Source organism: Bombina bombina, chromosome 11, assembly GCF_027579735.1.
Source record: "Bombina bombina isolate aBomBom1 chromosome 11, aBomBom1.pri, whole genome shotgun sequence".
NCBI lineage: Eukaryota > Metazoa > Chordata > Amphibia > Anura > Bombinatoridae > Bombina > Bombina bombina.
This window is the reverse complement of record NC_069509.1, coordinates 180,821,173-180,843,781: the sequence shown is the minus strand read 5'-3', so window position 1 is coordinate 180,843,781 and position 22,609 is coordinate 180,821,173. Positions and strand designations below refer to the sequence as shown.

General features: G+C 38.5%; 1 protein-coding gene across 1 annotated transcript in view; it reads left to right on the top strand.

Annotated features, from left to right (window-relative positions):
* The window catches only part of CIITA (class II major histocompatibility complex transactivator), a 77,022-nt gene that overhangs the window by 17,724 nt on the left and 36,689 nt on the right, over nt 1-22,609 (top strand). The window contains exons 4-11 of the mRNA XM_053695108.1: nt 228-326; nt 796-852; nt 8,362-8,484; nt 12,335-12,448; nt 13,890-13,949; nt 14,948-15,085; nt 17,855-17,914; nt 18,812-20,372. Of these exons, the coding sequence (XP_053551083.1) occupies nt 228-326; nt 796-852; nt 8,362-8,484; nt 12,335-12,448; nt 13,890-13,949; nt 14,948-15,085; nt 17,855-17,914; nt 18,812-20,372 (2,212 nt within the window). The remainder of the gene's footprint in view (nt 1-227; nt 327-795; nt 853-8,361; nt 8,485-12,334; nt 12,449-13,889; nt 13,950-14,947; nt 15,086-17,854; nt 17,915-18,811; nt 20,373-22,609) is intronic.

The window sequence follows — 22,609 nt, the reverse complement described above, 5'->3', positions numbered from 1 at the left end:
CTGCGGCCCATTGGCCGCGAATCTGCAGGGGGCGGCGTTGCACCAGCAGCTCTTGTAAGCTGCTGGTGCAATGCTGAATACAGAGAGCGTATTGCTCTCCGCATTCAGCGATGTCTTGCAGACCTGATCTGCACTGTCAGATCAGGTCCGCAAGACATTTGATAATTCGGCCTCCATGTCTGTGTAACAAAATTACAATTATATTTCTGTCTCCTTTCTCTCGCCAGAGGATGACGCAATACAGCACGTCAGCTCTGAAGACCAAACCATAAATACAACAGATACTGATGTAAAGCAGCATCCAGCTAGAAACCGCAAGAAAAGAGGTCGGTATAAAAGGATTCATCATCATAAATAGTTAATTTACTACAAAACAAAATGTGTTACTTGTGTTAATATCTAGTCAATGTAATGTGCAGTATATGCTTATAAAATGTATTTAGTGCTTAATGTCCCATGAGAGGACCAATAACCAGTAAATGCATGCTAAATATAATGATTTATTTGTAAAATTATATTAATAATGAAGAACATTAAGGTTTACTTTCTATAAAATACTTTAGTTTCTGTAAAGTAATTGGTGCCACCATATTGAAATCTAGGTTTCCCTTATCCAATCTCTTCTTCTGATGACAATTTGGGACAGATAACATCTGTGGAATATAGTAATATTAGCATAATTTTATTGATCAGGGTTTAATGTCATATTAACATTGCTATATTCTGCACACTCACAGCCATTGTTTATTGTACAAATAATAATATTAATAATAATGCACCAATTTTATCTCTTAGCTGCTTTGAATAAAAACTCTTCCTCTGCTGCACCAAAGCCAAAAAGAAGAAAACAAGGTAGGTTTATGTTTTTAGTCTTTAAACGTAACAAATACACCCAGGCCACCAATTATATATGTACAGTATATACAGGGAGTGCAGAATTATTAGGCAAATGAGTATTTTGACCACATCATCCTCTTTATGCATGTTGTCTTACTCCAAGCTGTATAGGCTCGAAAGCCTACTACCAATTAAGCATATTAGGTGATGTGCATCTCTGTAATGAGAAGGGGTGTGGTCTAATGACATCAACACCCTATATCAGGTGTGCATAATTATTAGGCAACTTCCTTTCCTTTGGCAAAATGGGTCAAAAGAAGGACTTGACAGGCTCAGAAAAGTCAAAAAATAGTGAGATATCTTGCAGAGGGATGCAGCACTCTTAAAATTGCAAAGCTTCTGAAGCGTGATCATCGAACAATCAAGCGTTTCATTCAAAATAGTCAACAGGGTCGCAAGCAGCGTGTGGAAAAACCAAGGCGCAAAATAACTGCCCATGAACTGAGAAAAGTCAAGCGTGCAACTGCCAAGATGCCACTTGCCACCAGTTTGGCCATATTTCAGAGCTGCAACATCACTGGAGTGCCCAAAAGCACAAGGTGTGCAATACTCAGAGACATGGCCAAGGTAAGAAAGGCTGAAAGACGACCACCACTGAACAAGACACACAAGCTGAAACGTCAAGACTGGGCCAAGAAATATCTCAAGACTGATTTTTCTAAGGTTTTATGGACTGATGAAATGAGAGTGAGTCTTGATGGGCCAGATGGATGGGCCCGTGGCTGGATTGGTAAAGGGCAGAGAGCTCCAGTCCGACTCAGATGCCAGCAAGGTGGAGGTGGAGTACTGGTTTGGGCTGGTATCATCAAAGATGAGCTTGTGGGGCCTTTTCGGGTTGAGGATGGAGTCAAGCTCAACTCCCAGTCCTACTGCCAGTTTCTGGAAGACACCTTCTTCAAGCAGTGGTACAGGAAGAAGTCTGCATCCTTCAAGAAAAACATAATTTTCATGCAGGACAATGCTCCATCACAGGCGTCCAAGTACTCCACAGCGTGGCTGGCAAGAAAGGGTATAAAAGAAGAAAATCTAATGACATGGCCTCCTTGTTCACCTGATCTGAACCCCATTGAGAACCTGTGGTCCATCATCAAATGTGAGATTTACAAGGAGGGAAAACAGTACACCTCTCTGAACAGTGTCTGGGAGGCTGTGGTTGCTGCTGCACGCAATGTTGATGGTGAACAGATCAAAACACTGACAGAATCCATGGATGGCAGGCTTTTGAGTGTCCTTGCAAAGAAAGGTGGCTATATTGGTCACTGATTTGTTTTTGTTTTGTTTTTGAATGTCAGAAATGTATATTTGTGAATGTTGAGATGTTATATTGGTTTCACTGGTAAAAATAAATAATTGAAATGGGTATATATTTGTTTTTTGTTAAGTTGCCTAATAATTATGCACAGTAATAGTCACCTGCACACACAGATATCCCCCTAAAATAGCTATAACTAAAAACAAACTAAAAACTACTTCCAAAACTATTCAGCTTTGATATTAATGAGTTTTTTGGGTTCATTGAGAACATGGTTGTTGTTCAAAAAGTAAAATTAATCCTCAAAAATACAACTTGCCTAATAATTCTGCACTCCCTGTATATATATATATATACACACACACAGATATATATATAAGCAAAAGTTCACAGGGTATATGCACTCTCACCACTGCCCTGCAACCGCCAGGGTGCTCTGAAGAAGAATAAGCAAAAGGAATAAGATGAAGCACTCACTGGACTTTACATCACTGTGTACAAAGTATTTATTTGTGACGTTTCGGGACCTCAAACGTCCCTTCTTCTGACAACACGAATATGCAAAGATACAACCTTATAAAGGCCTGTGAAACCCTCCCCCACTAAAGTCACCAATCCCTGGAGAGCGTCTGCAAAGAAAACAAGGGGCTATACCATAACGTAGCCCAAAGGTAAATCATAACCCTTTGATGCAACAAAATATATGTAACAAGATGACATAAGTGTTAATACAATCAAATAAAGTGAGATATAGAAAAGCAACAGTGTGTGACTCTAAGACGTGGTCCGTGATCTCACCCTCTATCCGTTCCCTAAATCAATGGGTCCCCACCAGGGCCCGATCCGATATGCAGCGTCGCCCGCAAAAGTCGGCGACGCCAAATTTTGCGCTGGTTTGGTATCACATATACGGCGTAACATAGAAGTTACGCTCGTATATTTCTGCCTTCGGCCGTAGTTTTTGGCCCATAGACAGGTATACCAAACCAGCGCAGTTTGGTATCCAATATACAGCGTAAGGACTTACGTTACGAAAATGGAGAAATCTTACTCCATTTTCACCTCGCCACAAATTTCAGGCGTAGTAAGCCTTACGCTGTGTATTGGAGCCCCATAACTCCCTAAACTAGCTGCAAAATAAAACCTAACACCTAACGCATGCGCAATGTCTATCTACCTGTCAACTGCGAACTGCAAAATAAAACCTAACACCTAACGCATGCGCAATGTCTATCTACCTGTCAACCGCGATCCCCCGCCGCAATCCCTAATAAAGTGTTTAACCCCTAAACAGCCGCTCCCGGACCCCGCCGCCACCTACATTAAATGTCTAACCCCCTAATGTGAGCCCCCTACACCGTCGCCACCTACATTAAAATTATTAACCCCTAATGTAATCCCCCTACAACGCCGCCATCTATATTAAAATTATTACCCCCTAATGTGAGCCCCCTACACCGCCGCCACCTATTTAAACTATATTAACCCCTAATGTGAGCCCCCTACACCTCCGCCACCTATATTAAAATTATTAACCCCTAATCTAATCCCCCTATACCGCCGCCAGCTATATTAAATTAATTAACCCCTGATCTAATCCCCCTATACCGCCGCCACCTATATTAAATTAATTAACCCCTAATCTAATCCCCCTATACCGCCGCCACCTATATTAAATTAATTAACCCCTAATCTAATCCCCCTATACCGCCGCCACCCTTAAAAGGGCTTTTTGCGGGGCATTGTCACAAAGTAATCAGCTCTTTTGCCTGTAATCTAAATCCCCCTACACCGCCGCAACCTATAATAAATGTATTACCCCCTAATCTAACTCCCTACACTGCCGCCACCTATATGAAAATTATTAACCCCTAATCTAATCCCCCTATACCGCTGCCACCTATATTAACTATATTAACCCTAATTATATTAGGGTTAATATAGTTATTATATTATATATATTAACTATATTAACCCTATCTAACTCTAACACCCCTAACTTAATTATTATTAAAATAAATCTAAATAATATTAATAATATTAACTAAATTATTCCTATTTAAAAATAAATACTTATAGGGGGATTAGATTAGGGGTTAATTAATTTAATATAGGTGGCGGCGGTATAGGAGGATTAGATTAGGGGTTAATTAATTTAATATAGGTGGCGGCGGTATAGGGGGATTAGATTAGGGGTTAATAATTTTAATATAGGTGGCAGCGGTGTAGGGGGCTCACATTAGGGGTTAATATAGTTTAAATAGGTGGCGGCGGTGTAGGGGGATCATATTAGGGGGTAATATAGTTTAAATAGGTGGCGGCGGTGTAGGGGGATCATATTAGGGGGTAACATAGTTAATGTAGGTGGCGGCGGGGTAGGGGGCTCACATTAGGGGGTAAAACATTTAATGTAGCTAGCGGCGGTGTAGGGGGCTCAGATTAGGGGTTAATATAGATAATGTAGCTGGCGGCGGGGTCCGGGAGCGGCAGTTTAGGGGTTAATATATTTATTGTTAGGAGTGAGAGGGGGGATTGAGGATAGAGGGGTATACGTGTCGGGCTATGTTTGGGAGGCGTGTTAGACAGTAACGGGAGATTTAATAACTTAGTCAGGTTTTTTATGCGGCAGCAGTTTCTAAAGTGCTGTAAGTCACTGGCGACTCCAGAAATTTGTACTTACGCAGATTTCTGGACATCGCTGGTTTGTCAGACTTACGGCACTGTAGCATCTGACGGCGCCATATATGTGATAGCTCGAGTTGCGAGCTGAAACTACGGGCGGCGCAGGTTCCCTCGCTTGCGCCGAAACCTGCGTCGTATATCGGATCGCAGCCCTGATCGCTAACATGGAGTGCTCCGCATCATGATGATCCTTATTGGCTAAAAACAGACCGATTTTGTGGTAGTCATCATTACAATAATAAACAAAAACTCAAACACAACCAGGAATCATCAATCTCGCTATGTGTATAAACTTATAGCCCCCGGGTGTTCCTTATCTCATAGTGGATATAGCAACTCTGCCCGGATATGTAACGCTATGTTTAAAACCCTAAAACCATTTGGTTCATAACCTAACATCCGTTCAGATGTGGAATCGACTGTCCCGTCACGATCTAAAACCTCCATTCACACAGCCTGTGACAGGGGTCACACCTCCTCAACCGCGATAGGTGCAACCAATACTCGCACAGAGGCTGAACCTAAACTAACAACAGAACTCCTGACAGTGTCACCGTGTCTTTGATTGCATAAAGGCAGACGAGACTCAATATTACATATAGCTTTACATGCTGCTAACATGGGTCACGGCTTCACATAAGTTCATCATATCTAAAACTCAAACATGCTCATCAGCACTCGTTAAGTAAATCGATCTTATTGGAAACATACCGCATATGACACAATATCTCTCATATGACAAAATGTACTGCACAAATATCTTCTCCCCCACCATCCCATTGTTCATACAATGGATCTCAGCAATGAGCGCCTGACTGATCCCTATATTTACAAAAGAAAAATAATGCATATGTCCAAATGAGACTCATAATTGAAAATCGAATCAAAATTACTGTATGGATACTAACCTAAACTGTGCAAATGACATAAGCGGTCGACATAGGTGACTAACCTAGAAGTCCCGACATCCACTAATCAACTCCTATCACTAAAAATAAAAATAAATAATAAACCAACACCATCACTGAGGAACGTATATCTAATGGATATGTCAGTGCAAGTCTGAGAAAAAAAGAGAACAAGACCTATAATAAATACGGTAAATATCTCAAACTGTAATAAAATGATCCTATAAGGGATGCATATTGTGTATAATGTGTTGTGACTACCCACACTTTATAAACACTTAATAAAACTTCCACACCTTGTAGGCACCGTTAAAATGAAACCCATATAAGATCAGGGAACAGAGAAGTGGAACCACGTCCACGATACATATAAACACACAAGTGAACAAAGTGAAAATAACATAAAACATTAACACATACATGTAAAATTAAGACTGAAATCAGCGTAAAAACAAAATATAAAATATCCTATCTGCCACCTAATTAAAACACTGGGTTCCACTATTGCTGGATCCTACAGTGTTTTACTGTACAGATGGAGTAGTATACTGAATGATGGTCACATCAATTCTAAACTACATCCACAAAAAATAGAACCCACAGTGTTGTAGTCAACAGATGGACAGTACATTAGCCAACCAAATCCACATCCAAATCCACATCTGGAACAATAAGTATACTTAATGCATAGAATAGTTAATCCTCATTTATATACATATATTACCAGGCCAATGATCTAACACACTATATAATCGAATCGTGTACTCTCATATTAAAATGTAATCATGGACTCTCATAGAGCATTTAATGTTGTATTGTTAAAAGGACTCATCATAGGAATACTTGCCACCCAGTTTGGACATTGAGGCCCCTGAGTGCCAGGTTGCCAAGTTCATGTATCCATCTCGCTTCTTTCTGTAGCAAGATCTTGGCTCTGTTGCCCCCTCTTCTTGGTGATGGAACATGATCAATTATATGGAATCTTAAGTCTGTAACCGTATGCCCGCTCTCCAAGAAATGTCGGGCTACCGGTTGTTCTGACTTTCCATTCTTCAGGGCAGTCCTTATACTCGAATGGTGGTTTACCATCCGAGTCCAGGCATAGTCGATCGTTTTCCCAATATAGAAAAGCCCACAGGGACAATTGAGGAGGAAGATAATATAAGTTGTAGTGCATGTGAGGAAGTAATCAATCTTGTATTTCTTCTTTTTCTCAGGGTGCTGGAACATATTCCCAGTATGCATTCTATTGCAAGTAACGCACCCCATGCATTTAAAACAACCGCCTTTCCGCTTCAACCACCTCTGTGTGTCAGTAGTTGTTGTTAGGTCCGTCCTGATAAGACGATCCTTCAAGCTCTTACCTCTCCTATAAGCCAGTCGGGGTGTTCCTCATTTAGTGAAAGGTAATGAGGGATCTGACTGAATCAGCTTCCATTCTTCTTTAATGGCTTTTGTGATTCAGTGTTGGTCCGGAGTGTAAGTCGTCACAAAAGTAAGTTGGGGAACATTAACTCGTGTAGTCTGTTCTACTTCAGTACCTCCCTTCGTTGCTTGATCACACATAGCTTGTAAATGTGACATCTTGTATCCACGTATCACTCAATTGCGTTTCACACTGTTTGGTCTGTTTTGTTTCGTATCACTCTCTGGAACTGAGCCTTGGGTATATTCTGGATCAGAGCTGGTTGATGACAACTACTCGCATGGAGTATAGAATTGCGGTCCGTGTCTTTTCAGAAAAGAGTTGTTCCAAGTGACCCATTGTTTTTGAATATTCTCACATCCAAATAATCCACAGAGTTCAAATCCGCCACATACTGAAATCTGATGGTACTCTCAAGTTAATTCAGAGCCTCAATCCAGATCTCTAATGACTTCATATCGTCTTGCCAAATCAAGAACAGATCATCTATATATCTGCAATAAAACTTAATGGAGAGTGTTTCATATACCTTAATATGCAGGGTTTCGTATTCAGACATATAGAGATTCGCCAGCGATGGGGCCACATTAGAAGTTTTTGTTTATTATTGTAACGATGACTACCACAGAGGCGGTCTGTTTTTAGCCAATAAGGATTGTTATGATGCGGAACACTCCATGTTAGCGATCTGGTGGGGACCCATTGATTTAGGGAACGGATAGAGGGTGAGATCACGGACCACGTCTTAGAGTCACACACTGTTGCTTTTCACTTTATTTGATTGTATTAACACTTATGTCAGCTTGTTACATATATTTTGTTGCATCAAAGGGTTATGATTTACATTTGGGCTACGTTATGGTATAGCCCCTTGTTTTCTTTGCAGACGCTCTCCAGGGATTGGTGACTTTAGTGGGGGAGGGTTTCACAGGCCTTTATAAGGTTGTATCTTTGCATATTCGTGTTGTCAGAAGAAGGGACGTTTGAGGTCCCGAAACGTCACAAATAAATACTTTGTACACAGTGATGTAAAGTCCAGTGAGTGCTTCATCTTATTCCTTTTGCTTATATATATACTGTAAATACACACACATCATATTTCCCATTATTAAAATATTATGTCTTCATATCAATGTGATATCTGCTAGGAATTCCTGGCAAGTAGTAACATAATGATTTTCTCAATTTATTATCAGAGTCGTCCACCGATATTTCAGAATCTTATGAAAATGTATCTGGTGCGAATGTCCCAGAGACGGCAACACAGACCCAATTAGCTCATAGCCTAAGTCCTCTGGCCGGACAATTTATAACCCAAGGTGGGTACAGTGGTGAATATAAATTTATCATTTATTTATGTTCTGCTACAGCTGTCTGTGTGGCTAACATTCTACTTATCTCCATTCCCAGATTTCTTTTTTTATGTAATCTTTTTTCTGTCTTATAAACTCTCCTTTTTATAAATCTCATTATTTCATAAATGCCTCTTATAAATGATGGTTAGTTATTACATGTAAATTACAAATACAGTGAGGTTAGTTGTTTAAAGAAACATAAAAGTATAAAAATAAAATTTTCTTTTACATTTTTGTTTACTATGCGCTTATTTTTTCATTAGTTATATTGTCACTTATAAAGTGCATTGTCTGTGGGCCAATCACAAGTGGGATATTTATGTATTCACCAATCACTAATCTTGTCCTTCTGAACAGGAGTCTCACTGGTGAACATTCTTACTATGTAAATATAAAAAAAGTGATTCTTATTTTTATACTTTTAAGATCCTTTTTTGTTATTGAGGGTGATAGAAATAATTAATTTGAGGTTGGAAGAGATTTTTAGCATGAGAGTAAAAGACGCAAACAATATAGTAATGAATTATAAGTGTATCCTGAAGGTTAATAAAACCACAGTGATTTGTTTAGATTGTGTAATATTCTGTAATATTCAGATTAGATTACTGGTTAAAGGGATATAAAATACCAAAAAGAAAATGTCCTAATGTGCTAGAGCATTTATTATTATACAATGTGTTACAATGTGTTATATATGTTACATATAATTATGCAAAGATGTTAAACACACAGTTAGAGTCAGCTTCAGAGCACTAATGCACTACAGGGAGCTAGCTGCTGATTGTTGGCTACACACATAAGTCTCTTGTCATTGGCTCCTCATATGTGCTCTGCTAGCTCCCAGTAGTGCATTACTGCTCTGATGCTGACTTTAAATATGTGTTTAACAGTGGAGCGCTATTTAGCACTTCTGCTCACGCCCTAACTGCGCTAGTAGAAAACTTTTTGTGCATGTCAGGTAGCGCTCGTATTACAAGTTGAAAGTAAACAGTTTTTGCTCACGCGCTAAACTGATGCACGTAAAAAGCCAAACTTAAAATATTGCGTGTGTGATAACGTATTTCCTCATAGAAGTCAGTGGAGCAAAAAAAGCATGCAAACCCGATCGCATATTCTCAAGTGCGCTACCCCAACATGAAAATGTGAATATTTCACATTCCAATATTCTTCACATAGAAGAATATGTTCTATGTATTCATAAATATACATTTTTATATATATATATATATATATATATATATATATATATATATAATGTTTGTTTGGTACAAAATATATCTATGCTAATATGCATACATGATTATATATAGGTATAGATATATACAGATTTATATAGGAATATCTATTTATAAATACTTAGAACATATTAACCTATGTGAGAACATTAAAATGTGAAATATTAACAGTAAATACACAGAATAACACTTTATTAAATATGAATATTGCATAAATATGCTTTTACATGGTTTCATCTACTTAACTGCAAAAGGCTCCAATACATTATATATATATATATATATATATATATATATATATATATATATATATATATATATATATATATATATGTATATATCTGTATACATATGTATTTATGTGTTTAAATGTGTATATATGTCTGTAAATACATACAGTCGTATGCAAAAGTTTAGGCACCCCTGACAATTTCCATGATTTTCATTTATAAATAATGTGGTGTTTGGATCAGCAATTTCATTTTGATCTATCAATAACTGAAGGACACAGTAATATTTCAGTAGTGAAATGAGGTTTATTGGATTAACAGAAAATTTGCAATATGCATCCAAACGAAATTAGACATGTGCATAAATTTGGGCACCCCAACAGAAATATTGCATCAATATTTAGTAGAGCCTCCTTTAGCACAAATAACAGCCTCTAGACGCTTCCTATAACCTGTAATGAGTGTCTGGATTCTGGATGAAGGTATTTTGGACCATTCCTCCTTGAAAAATATCTTCAGTTCAGTTAGGTTTGATGGTTGCCGAGCATGGACAGGCCGCTTCAAATCACCCCACAGATTTTCAATGATATTCAGGTCTGGGGACTGGTATGGCCATTCCAGAACATTGTACTTGTTCCTCTGCATAAATGCCAGAGTAGATTTTGAGCAGTGTTTTGGGTTGTTGTTTTGTTGAAATACCCAGCCCCAACGTAACTTCAACTTTGTGACTGATTCCTCAACATTATTCTCAAGTATCTGCTGATATTGAGTGTAATCCATGCGACTCTCAGCTTTAAAAAGATTCCCAGTACCGGCACTGGCCACACAGCCCCACAGCATGATGGAACATCCACCAAATTTTACTGTGGGTAGCAAGTGTTTGTCTTGGAACACTGTGTTCTTTTGCCGCCATGCATAACGCCCCTTGTTATGACCAAATAACTCAATCTTTGTTTCATCAGTCCACAGCATCTTCTTCCAAAATGAAGCTGGCTTGTCCAAATGTGCGTTTGCATTCCTCAAGCGACTCTGTTTGTGGCGTGTGTGCAGAAAAGGCTTCTTCCGCATCACTCTCCCATACAGCTTCTCCTTGTGCAAAGTGCGCTGAATTGTTGAACAATGCGCAGCGACACCATCTGCAGCAAGATGATGTTGTAGGTCTTTGGAGGTGGTCTGTGGGCAGTTTTTGACCATTCTCACCATCCTTTGGTTTTGCCTCTCCGATATTTTACTTGGCCTGCCACTTCTGGCCTTAACAAGAACTGTGTCTGTGGTCTTCCATTTCCTCACTATGTTCCTCATAGTGGACACTGACAGCTTAAATCTCTGTGATAGCTTTTTGTAGCCTTCCCCTAAACCATAATGTTGAACAATCTTTGTTTTCAGGTCATTTGAGAGTTGTTTTGAGGCCCCCATGTTGCCACTCTTCAGAGGAGAGTCAAAGAGAACAACAACTTGCAATTGGCCACCTTAAATAACTTTTTCTCGTGATTGGATGCACCTGTCTATGAAGTCTAAGGCTTAATGGGCTCACTAAACCAATTGTGTGTTCCATTTAATCAGTGCTAGGTAGTTACAGGTATTCAAATCAACAAAATGACAAGGGTGCCCAAAATTTATGCACCTGTTTAATTTAGTTTTATTGCATATTGCACATTTTCTGTTAATCCAATAAATCTCATTTCACTACTGAAATATTACTGTGTCCTTCAGTTATTTGATAGATCCAAATGAAATTGCTGATCCAAACACCCAATTATTTATAAATGAAAATCATGGAAATTGTCAGGGGTGCCTAAACTTTTGCATACAACTGTATATACACAAATAAATACATTAATACATATGTACACACATATATACAGTATATATAAAATATAGCCATATACATCTTTAGACAAGTATATGTATGTAGCGCTATGTTAAAGCCATTTGCAGCCTTTTTTTTCTCTTATACCTGACATTTCATATCTTTGAGCGCTTATAACTTTTAAGCGCAATATTTTTTTTAATTATTTTTATTAGACAGTGTTATTATGATTATAACTGTACTGTGTAATGTATTTGTGATTTGTTTAGTGTAACTGTTTTGTTCTGCAAAACAGTTAACCAGGGCTCTGAGAACGTGGTAACCATTCTAGCGTAAATCACGATTGCGCTCATGTGCTCGTGTTTACTTTCAACTTGTAATCCGAGCTTTAAAGCTAATGTGCGCAAACACCAACGATAAACCCCTTTTCGCTTTCGTGTAACTGTTAACGCTCCACTCTTAATCTGGTCCTTATTAATTTCCATTTGAAGCATATGTCATTATTTGTAAAATAAACCTTAATCCTTTACTCTCACCAGTTCCCCTAATCCCCATCAGCAGCTGTCTGACCATGGACGGACTGAAAATGGTCCCAGCGCAGCAAATTATCAACCTCCCTATTAGTCCTGGAACCAACATAATAATTTGCACAGGTCAGTTCTATTTTTCATACACCCTCTTTAAAACTGTCCACTACCCTTTTCAAAGTTTTCTTCTGTGCAAATGTTAAAGAAAAATAAAAAAAGACATCATGTTTCAGACGCAAAAGGCAGCTATAGATGTTAAAGGGACATAATACCCATATGACAAATCACTTGAAAGTGATGCAGCTTAAAGGGACATGAAACACAATATTTTTGTTTCATGATTCAGAAAGAGATTTCCAATTTGCTTCTATTATCAATTTTGCTTCATTCTCTTTGTATCCTTTATTGAAGGAGCAACAATGCACTACTGGGAGCTAGCTGAACACATCGGTAAGCCAATGATAATAGGTATATGTGCAGCCACCAATCAGCATCTAGCTCCCAGCTACTGAGCCTACTTAGGTATGTTTTTCATAAAGGGATAGCAAGAAAACAAAGCAAATTATTTTACTGAATTAATTTAGAAAGTTGTTTAAAATCGTATGTTGTATCTGAACGTTTTCGGGTTTCATATCCCTTTAACTGTAAAAAGCTGACAAGAAAATATCAACATCTCTATGTGAAAAAATGAAGATAGTTTACATAAAAATGTCTTCAGCTCACCAGAGTAAGTGTTGTGTACAGTTATCTTTCAGCTGCATGTTGGAAAAAATTACATCTTCATAAGAGCTGATCTCACATTTTGTTTTACTGTGATCTCATGAGATTTGATAGTAAACTTACTTAAACTGAGGGGGGAAATAACATGACTATGCTGCACATACCAGATGCACGTTCCCTTGCAAGTCCCAGGACTAGCATCCCGATTGGCTGCTTAAAGTCCCTTTACAATGGAATGTGGCTACTGAGGAAATGTTGAGGTAAAATATCTTCCTTTTTTACATAGAAATATTCAGATACTTGCAAGTCTTTGTACATCTATGGGGAATCACATTTAAGTGCTTCAACATTTGGGTATCACATCCCTTTAATGACAGGAACGTCCACTAACAATATGCTTGGAAAGGAAGCGAGGCTCAATAATATTCAAACAGGATCTTACCTTTGCAATTAGATCCAAGTGTCTCTGAATGTGTCTCATGTTTATCATATCACATTTATATATCCAGGGCCGGCTCAACCATGGGACCAAGTGGGTCTAATGGACCCAGGTAGCACTTGACAGAGACAATTCAGAGACTGAGTCAGTTACTGTCAGACCCAAACCACTCCGGTCCTTTGTCTCTGTCTGGGGGCCATCATTGCATTCTCGGACCCAGGCAGCACAATATATTGAGCCGGCCCTGTATATATCTGATATAAACGAGTCCTACACGTATCAAGCAATTATAAAATAACAGCTGTAAATGTTTTTAAGTCTTTTTTAGTATAGAAATACTTTGCAATACAGAGCTGAATGGCTGACGTACACTATGCAATACTAAACGGTTTGTGTTTTTCTTTTCAGCTCCTTCGCCAACTTCAACACAACATCAGGTAGCGCCAATTCTCCCCATCACATTATGTGGTAAGAGGAAACATTCTATTTGTATATATATATAATCTATTTATGGCAGAAAAACTGTATATGATTCTAGTGTTTCTCGCTCACAAACACAGCTCCCAGTGTGCTTTGCTGTAGATATCAAATGTGATATTATTGGTTTTATCGCTGTGGAATCTGTTGGCGCTCTACAAATACCTGATAATAATAAGTTTTATCTCTGAACAAAATGCACTGAGAGCTCTCACCAGCCTCTCCAGTGTCTCCGGCCCATATAATATTCTGTGCAGCTGATTTACTAAAGGATGAAGGGAAGAGTGAGCTTTAGTGAATCAGTGGCATATGGTTACATACTTAGTCACACACAAGATACACCTGATTAGGACACAGCTGGTGATTTGGGGATATGTACATATGCTACTCCTGATTGGCTGCTGCTCAGGAGTAGCAATACATTACACCTGTAAGCACGACTGGGTGCGTATTTCTTTATACAGGGGTTTAACATATGGGGTATATTATATTCCGTTAGAAATACCAATATACCTTAAAGGGACATAAAAGGTTAATAAACCGCAGGGACTATACTATTGTGTAATTAAACAATTTATATTAATATCTTGAGGTGTTTATTTTCCCTTTAACTCTACATTTTTTACAAAGAAAAGATCAGCACCACATGCACATGCTGGGTATCAATGCCAGAATATACCCGGTGCAGGTGTAATGAGCATTATGTGTTACAAGCAATTCTCCAATTTTTTGCAATAATTAAATGTTCTAATGCATTTGCTTTATTATTCCATTATCTATAATACTTAACATTTTTTCATGCAAAAAAATATTTTGAGCGTGGTTCAGTTTAGTTTATTTATATGCATGATTGAACTTTTTCAGCATTATGTTCATTTTATGTATAATTCCTTGTCCCTTTAACATCCAGAAACTATAAAAAAAGATGGATGTTCCATGCACAGTCCAAGGGTAACAGCCTTAATATTCTCCTATCTGTTTCATGCTAGGAGTCTCTCCGGTCGCTACTAGCAACAGCATCCCAACATCTCCAGACAGAAATTGCTCCTCGAGTCCCTTCACTCCCACTGCAGCAGAATTGCCAAATTTGCCAGAAGCAGCTGCTATGAACCAAGGTGTTACTGAAGGTAACCAGAATAAATCTGTATGGCTGTCAGAGTCAAAAGTATATACAAATAGGTGCTAATGAATCATTCTTTGCCAGACAGTGAGAGCGTCTGCATACATTAAACTTCATTTCAAATTGATTTACTTCCATATTTTTTCTGAGGATTACTTATTAAAAATGTGCACAGATTTATAATATTTAATACATAAACTGCAAAAAAATGTAATTCATTTTCACACTGGAGAGTTCACTACCAGATTTGGATTTGAGATTTGTACATATAGGAAGAAATGAAGCCTGAAGTGACCACACACAATATAGAGGGAAGAGTGGAGTCTGCACCATCTACATAATATAAGGGGGCATAAAGGGGCAAATTACTTATCTATCATCTTTGTACAATACTGACAGCCAAAAGGGGACACACTTACTGATTATTGCTGGTATCTTTATTACTGACACCAAAAAGTGGGTGATTACTTAAATATAGGTGTGACTGTGGCTACCTGAGGTGTGTTATACCTGAGGATACATGGGGTTGCTGTTTATGTGGGTCTACATGAGGCCATGATATATCTGTGTCTGCAAAGTCTTTGGAAATAAATGGGGCTACCTGGGGTGACTGGGAGTTAGATATATATGTGGATACACGGGGGTGTGGTATATCTCGGGCTACCTGTTGGTGTTATATATCTGTGGCTACCTGTGGGTTGCAGAATATCTGTGGCTACCATTGGGTGAGGAATATCTTTGACTACCTGTGGATGAGGTATATCTGTGGCTACCTGTGGCCGCGGTATATCTGTGGCTACCTGTGGCCGCGGTATATCTGTGGCTACCTGTGGATGAGGTATATTTGAGGTTACTTGTGGACGAGGTATTTCTGTGGCTACCTGTGGATGAGGTATATCTGTGGCTACCTGTGGGCGAGGTATATCTGTGGCTACCTGTGGATGAGGTATATCTGTGGCTACCTGTAGACGAGGTATTTCTGTGGCTACCTGTGGGTTAGGAATATCTGTAGCAAGGTTTATCTGTGGCTACCTGTGGTGAGGTATTTCTGTGGCTACCTGTGGTGAGGTATATCTGTGGCTACCTGTGGTGAGGTATATCTGTGGCTACCTGTTGGTGAGGTATTTCTGTGGCTACCTGTGGTGAGGTATTTCTGTGGCTACCTGTTGGTGAGGTATATCTGTGGCTACCTGTGGTGAGGTATTTCTGTGGCTACCTGTTGGTGAGGTATTTCTGTGGCTACTTGTGAGCGAGGTGTAACTGGGGCTACATACGAATGGGGTATAACTGGGGACTATCTAAAGAGTGGTATAGCTGGTACTGGTCATAGTTAGGGGAGCATGTTTGTAGGGAAGAGCCAAGAGAGGCCCTTGACCTTCTAGACTTGTGGGCTCTGTGAGTTGTCAGCCGTCCCCGTATTTGGATTCATTTCAGAACAACAGTAATATTGTCTCATCTTAATCTCCTGTTTAGCAAGAAACCATGAAAAAATGCATCACATCTTGTGTGACCTCCTGAAACCATAGTGAGACACTGACAGAAGCCATCTGCTTCCCCACTGGACACTGTGTGATTTCTTGTGCTGGTTTATGGTCACAGACACGTTTGGCTTAGAAATAAAGTTTGTTCTGAAGTCCCAGAACTCATGTAAAGTGCATTGTTAGTAATAAAGGAATTTAACGGAATTAAACCTGGAGACCAGCTAGTGTATAATGAAAGAATTATTGCAGGAGTTTGTATAAATTAACTGTGGTGTAATATATAACGTATACAGTTTGTTTATTAAAGAGGCACTCGGTCCAAGGAAAATAAATGGTAAATTATTAATGGGATGTCGCCAACAGTAAATCTCTAAAGATAGAAATGGAAAATGTTAACCTTTTGTTATGGCCTTGAGATGAAAGGATAACGATTTCATTATTGGTAGAAACTAAAGGGACATTATAGTCTTTTTCTTTGGAAAAATAGTTTTCCCAGCATGCATTCTGCTGCTGTAGGAACCAATAGACCTGCGGGAGTATCAGACAGTGAGCAACAGATACCTGAGGAGGTTGTCACTGGCATGCACTCCCTCTAAGTTTTAACATCAATTTAAACAACTTTACTGTAACCTCTGTAAGTCCTGGAAATGTTTCTCACGTGTGTGAATTCTGCTCTTTCATATATATGATAGAATCTTTTTTACTTTAGCGCCCCTTTAAAGAAAATTACTGTTTTATCTTATGCAGAAAAGTCTCTCTGAGCTCTGTCTCAACCTCTCCTTGCAGAGATCATCAATTGGTTTATCTACAAACATTCCCATAGACTTTAGAGGTAGATTTTGCCGAAAAAAATATCTTGATAGAAAAAATTAGAATGTGCGCCAACATCTCTGTAAACATAATGACTGTTAGTTAGTTGCTCTTCATTCCTCTCTCTCTATATATCTTCCCCTCTCTCTCACTCTCTACCTCTCTCTCTCTCTGCCTCCCACCTTCTCGTTCTCCCACTCTCTCTCTTCTTCACTTTCTCTCCTTCACTCTCTCTCTCTCCCTCCCTCTCTCTCTCTGTGTCCACTCTCGCTCTCCTTCACTCTCTCTCCCCTTCCCTCCCTCTCCTTCACTCTCTCTTTTCCTCCCTCCCTATCGCTCTATCATTCTCCCTCCCTTCCCTCTTTTGCTCTCTCTCTCTCCTTCCTTTCGTCTTTCTCTCTAGCTCTCTGTCTATACACACACACATACAGTATATATATATACAGTATATTGATAGTTCTTCAAATATTATTTTCTTCATACAGAAAAAGAATCTCATTGTCAGCAGCCTCCAGCTGGGTCCTTGCAGAAGACACAAATACCTAGTAAGTATTATATATTTTATACATTTCCTATCTTGCTTATTGTCCACCATTTCTTGTTTTAAACCAAGTACAAGAGTCCCAAGCCCTGTAAGACTCAAATTAGTAAAAAAAAACCTTCCTCCTGCTGCACTTGATGTCTTAAAATACACTTCCTGCACCCCCCTATACATCCACAGAGAGTTCAGATTGGGGAAGGGTGTGAGCTAGCCTGCTGTTAGTGGCTTTTGTCATAGGGAATAGCAGGAGGGCCTTGTGTGGGAGTCAGTAGCTTATGTTTCCTGTCCCTTGTACAATATAATAAGACAAGAATCGGTAGAAGCCTTGCACACTTATGTGCCTACAAGACTAGTGCATGCATGTGTATTCAAGCCAGAGTAACACCCAATATCATAAAACTCACGTTTAAAGTGAAATGTTTCTGCAAACTTTAACCCCTTAAAGGGACATACAGTCCAAAATTTGTCTTTCATGATTCAGACAGAGCACACAAATTTAAACAACTTTCCAATGTACTTCTTTTATCTAATTTGCTTTGATTTCTTGGTATCCTTTGTTGAAAAGCATATCTAGATAGGCTAAGAAGCTGGGAGCAAGCTACTGATTGGTGGCTGCACATATGTGCCTCTTGTGATTGGCTTACCAATGTGTTTAGCTATTTATCTGTAGTACTGTATAGCATAAGGCTATAATATGGACTAATGAGCCTTACACTTTATAGGAAATATGGTTATTAAAAATCTTTGTTTCTAAAAGGCTTTGGATTATAGCATTATTTACCGCAAGATCTGTGTAATGTCATTTCAAGTGACAATTTGACTGTTTTTCTCTTTCATGAAATAGTATTTGATTGTTCCTGATTTATCATTTGTATAACAAGACAATGCTTCTTCTTTATAGAAAGCGTAGAGTCTTGTAAGGCTGCACTCAGTGAGCGGTATGGAGCATCTTTGATACTAGGACGTGGGGAACCATATGTGGATGTCACTCTTGTAAAGAGACAGATTGATTTAAAACCTGGAAAAGTTGTCAGCAAAGCAGCAGAGAAGGAAATGGTTATCTACGATTTGGCTGAAAGAGAAAAAGAGACAGTTGACCTGAACAATTTTTTTGAGGCTAAAGAACGTAAAGAAATGGGAACACAAATTATTGCTCTACTTGGAGAATCAGGGTTGGGTAAAACTGTTCTTGTGAAGAAGATCTGCCAGGAATGGTCAAATGGAAATTTTGAACAGTTCAGTTTGGTGTTTTACTTTGAGTGTCGTCTACTAAATTCCACTAAAAAGCGTTGCAGTTTAAAAGAGTTACTTTTTGAGCTGTCGTCTTGCACAAAACAGATGAATGTTGAGACCTTCCAGTACATGCTTAGGAATCCCGAAAGAGTACTTCTGATTTTTGATGGTTTTGATGAATTCCAAGATCCTGATGGACTTTTGCACGGCTCTTCCACTGCTTCACCAACTAAACCACATAGCATTAAGGAGTTATTTATGGGCCTCTTCCAGAGGAGGTTACTTCAAGGGTGTACTCTACTTATAACTGCAAGGCCCAGAGAAAAATTTAACCAATATTTGGCAAAAGTAGACAAAATTATTGAAACAATTGGATTTCACCCTCAGCAGGTGGAACATTACATCAAAGAATTTTTTAAAGCTTTGCCAGATTCTTCAGACGCCCTTGGGTGGATTAAAAAGCACCAATATCTGTTTAGCTACTGTTATATCCCTTTAATGTGTAAACTAATGTGCTTTTTTACTGAAAAAAATCTTACAACTGGCTGTTCAGAATTTAATTTATCCCTAGCTGCTTTCTTTTTGAATGTCCTTCAGAAACATGAAATTGTATCTCGACTTGTCTCTTCAAGTGCTGTATCTGTAGAGTGTCCTACAGAAGATACAACTCAAATTTCTTCAAAAATTGATCTAAAACCTGTAGATGAAAATCTGTACTCTAAAACCTTGGTTCAAAACTTCCAGACAGCCCAAAGCATAATGAAAGATATCAAGAATAGGAATCTAGTCAAATATGTTTCACTGGAGCATAAAAAGAGAAAGACTCAAGAAATTTGTCCAGATATTGTCAGAAGATTCTTGATAGGGCTTTTGTTTAAAAAAGATATTAAAGAAGCCACTAATATCTGGAATTTTTTTGCCAAAAAACAAAGAAAGATGACTGATTACTTCAAAAAAATACATCTGAGTGAGCTTTGCCCACAGAGACTACTAGAACTTTGCCACTGTGTTTATGAAATTAGTGACACATCTCTAATCAGACACATAGCAGGGAAGCTCAGCGGTGAATTGTCATTTGAGGGGACTAAGCTTACACCCCCTGACATCTATGTATTGAAACACATTTTGAAAAAATCAAAAGTTAAAATATCCCTGGATCTCCGGAAAACTGGCATCGACTTAGAGGGACTGCAAGCGTTAGTGAGCTTGAAAACTGTGATCTCATTCAGGTTAGTTATTTGTGTTACATTTAGTAAATTATATAAAGTAAAAAACTAAACATCAACAAAATGTAGACAGATACTCACTTGTCTTGATTAAAGGGACATGAAACCCCCCAAAAAGTAGTTCATAATTTAGATAGAACATACAATTTTCAACAACTTTCCAAATAACTTCTATTGTCTAATTTGCTTAGTTCTCTTGGTATCTTTTGTTTAAAATCATACCTAGGTAGGCCCAGGAGCTGGGAGCTAGCTGCTAATTGGTGGCTGCACATGTCTCTTGCCATTGGCTTAGCTGATGTCCATCTAGCTCACATTAGTACATTGCTGTTTCTTCAATAAAGGATACAAAGAGAATCAAACACAATTCATAATAAAAGTAAATGTAAAGTAACTTTAAAATGTTATGCTCTTTCTGATTGGGTTTAATGTTTTCTATGAACTGTTTTATGCTGTTTGATCACTTAACTTCCGAAATAATAATCGCATTGTGAACTTACCTCCTAGTAATTTAGCGCATCAGAGATAGTTCCTTATATAAATGAAAGGACCATTAAGCACATCATTTTCTCTGTAAAGCTAGGGATCTCTACGGATCGGTAGTGCACAAGCCTTCATATACTGTTAGCTTCATAATCAACTTAAATAGCTTCACTTAAAGGGATACTAAACCCAATTTTTTTCTTTTATGATTCCGATAGAACAGCTTTTTTTTTCCAGGCTCGCCGGAAATAGAAGTTAAGAAGCAGCGGTGTTAAGAACGCTGCTCCTTAACTCGTCCGCCTGCTATGAGACTGCGGACATCAATGCGCCCGATCGCATACAATCGAGTTGATTGACACCCCCTGCTAGAGGCCAATCTGAAGGGGGCGGCATTGCACAAGCAGTTCACCAGAACTGCTTGTGCAATGATAAATGCCGACAGCGCATCAGGTCCACCAGACAAATGATAAATCGGCCTCCTTGAGTGATTGGCTCATCCATGTGCATTGCTATTTCTTCAACAAAATATATCTAAAGAATGAAGCAAATTAGATAAAAGAAGTATTTTGGAAAGTTGTTTAAAATTGTATCTGAATCATGAACTAAACATTTTGGGGTTCATGTCCCTTTAAATGGATTTGATAGAACAATTTTCAAAAACTTTCCATTGTACTTCTATTATCAGTTTCGCTTAGTTCTCTTGATATCCTTTATTAACGCCTTCGATACCAGGAATTTCAGAGAAAAACTTGCCTTCAGCCCCCTGGTGTCTATGCTGACAGCGGGAACCACACCATGCAGCTCTGTGTTGGACATGTGTACTACATCAACATTGTGTGACTTATTACCTATGTCCATTTGGCGCAAGGGGTTAAACAATAACCCTAGGTGAGTTTCGGAGCGTGCAACTGCCCTTATCCATCTGGCAGCAATGATTAAGAATACCTAGGATTACTGTTTAATAAAGGAAAACAAGAGATCGAACAAACTGTCCCTTTACGTTTGACTTAAAGTGACACTAAACCCAAATTGTTTCTTTCATGATTCAGATAGAGCAGCGATTTTAAGCAACTTTCTAATTTACTCCTAGTATCAATTTTTCTTCATTCTCTTACTATCTTTATTTGAAAAAGAAGGCATCTAAGCTAAGGAGCCAGACAATTTTTGGTTCAGACGCTGGACAGAACTTTTTTATTGGTTCTGTCCAATCAGCAAGGACAACCCAGGTTGTTCACCAAAAATGGTCCGGCATCTAAACTTACATTCTTGCTTTTCAAATAAAGATACCAAGAGAATGAAGAAAATGTGATAATAGGAGTAAATTAGAAAGTTGCTTAAAATTGCATGCTCTATCTGAATCATGAAAGAAAAAATGTGGGTTCAGTGTCCCTTTAACCGTCCCTTTAACGTTTAAATGCTGCTGTTTGATATATAATATACAATGTTGAGTACAATGAGTACAATACAGGGTTTCAAATTCTGAATTAATAGAGCCATTTATAGTACAGTAGTGATTCTGAAGCAGATGTCTCTTTACTGAAACATTTGTTATCAGGTAGTAAAATAGTATCCAGTAAGAGCGACTTGATATTCATTTGCTAACAGGTGATTAGGGAAGGGGATTTAGGTCCTTTCTGCAAATAGACAAATACTGAAACTTAAATGTTAGGAGATCATTTCCTCCAGTTTTCTATTAAAGGGACAGTCAAGTCAAAATGTAACTCACGATTCAAATAGTGCAATGTAATTTTAAACAACTT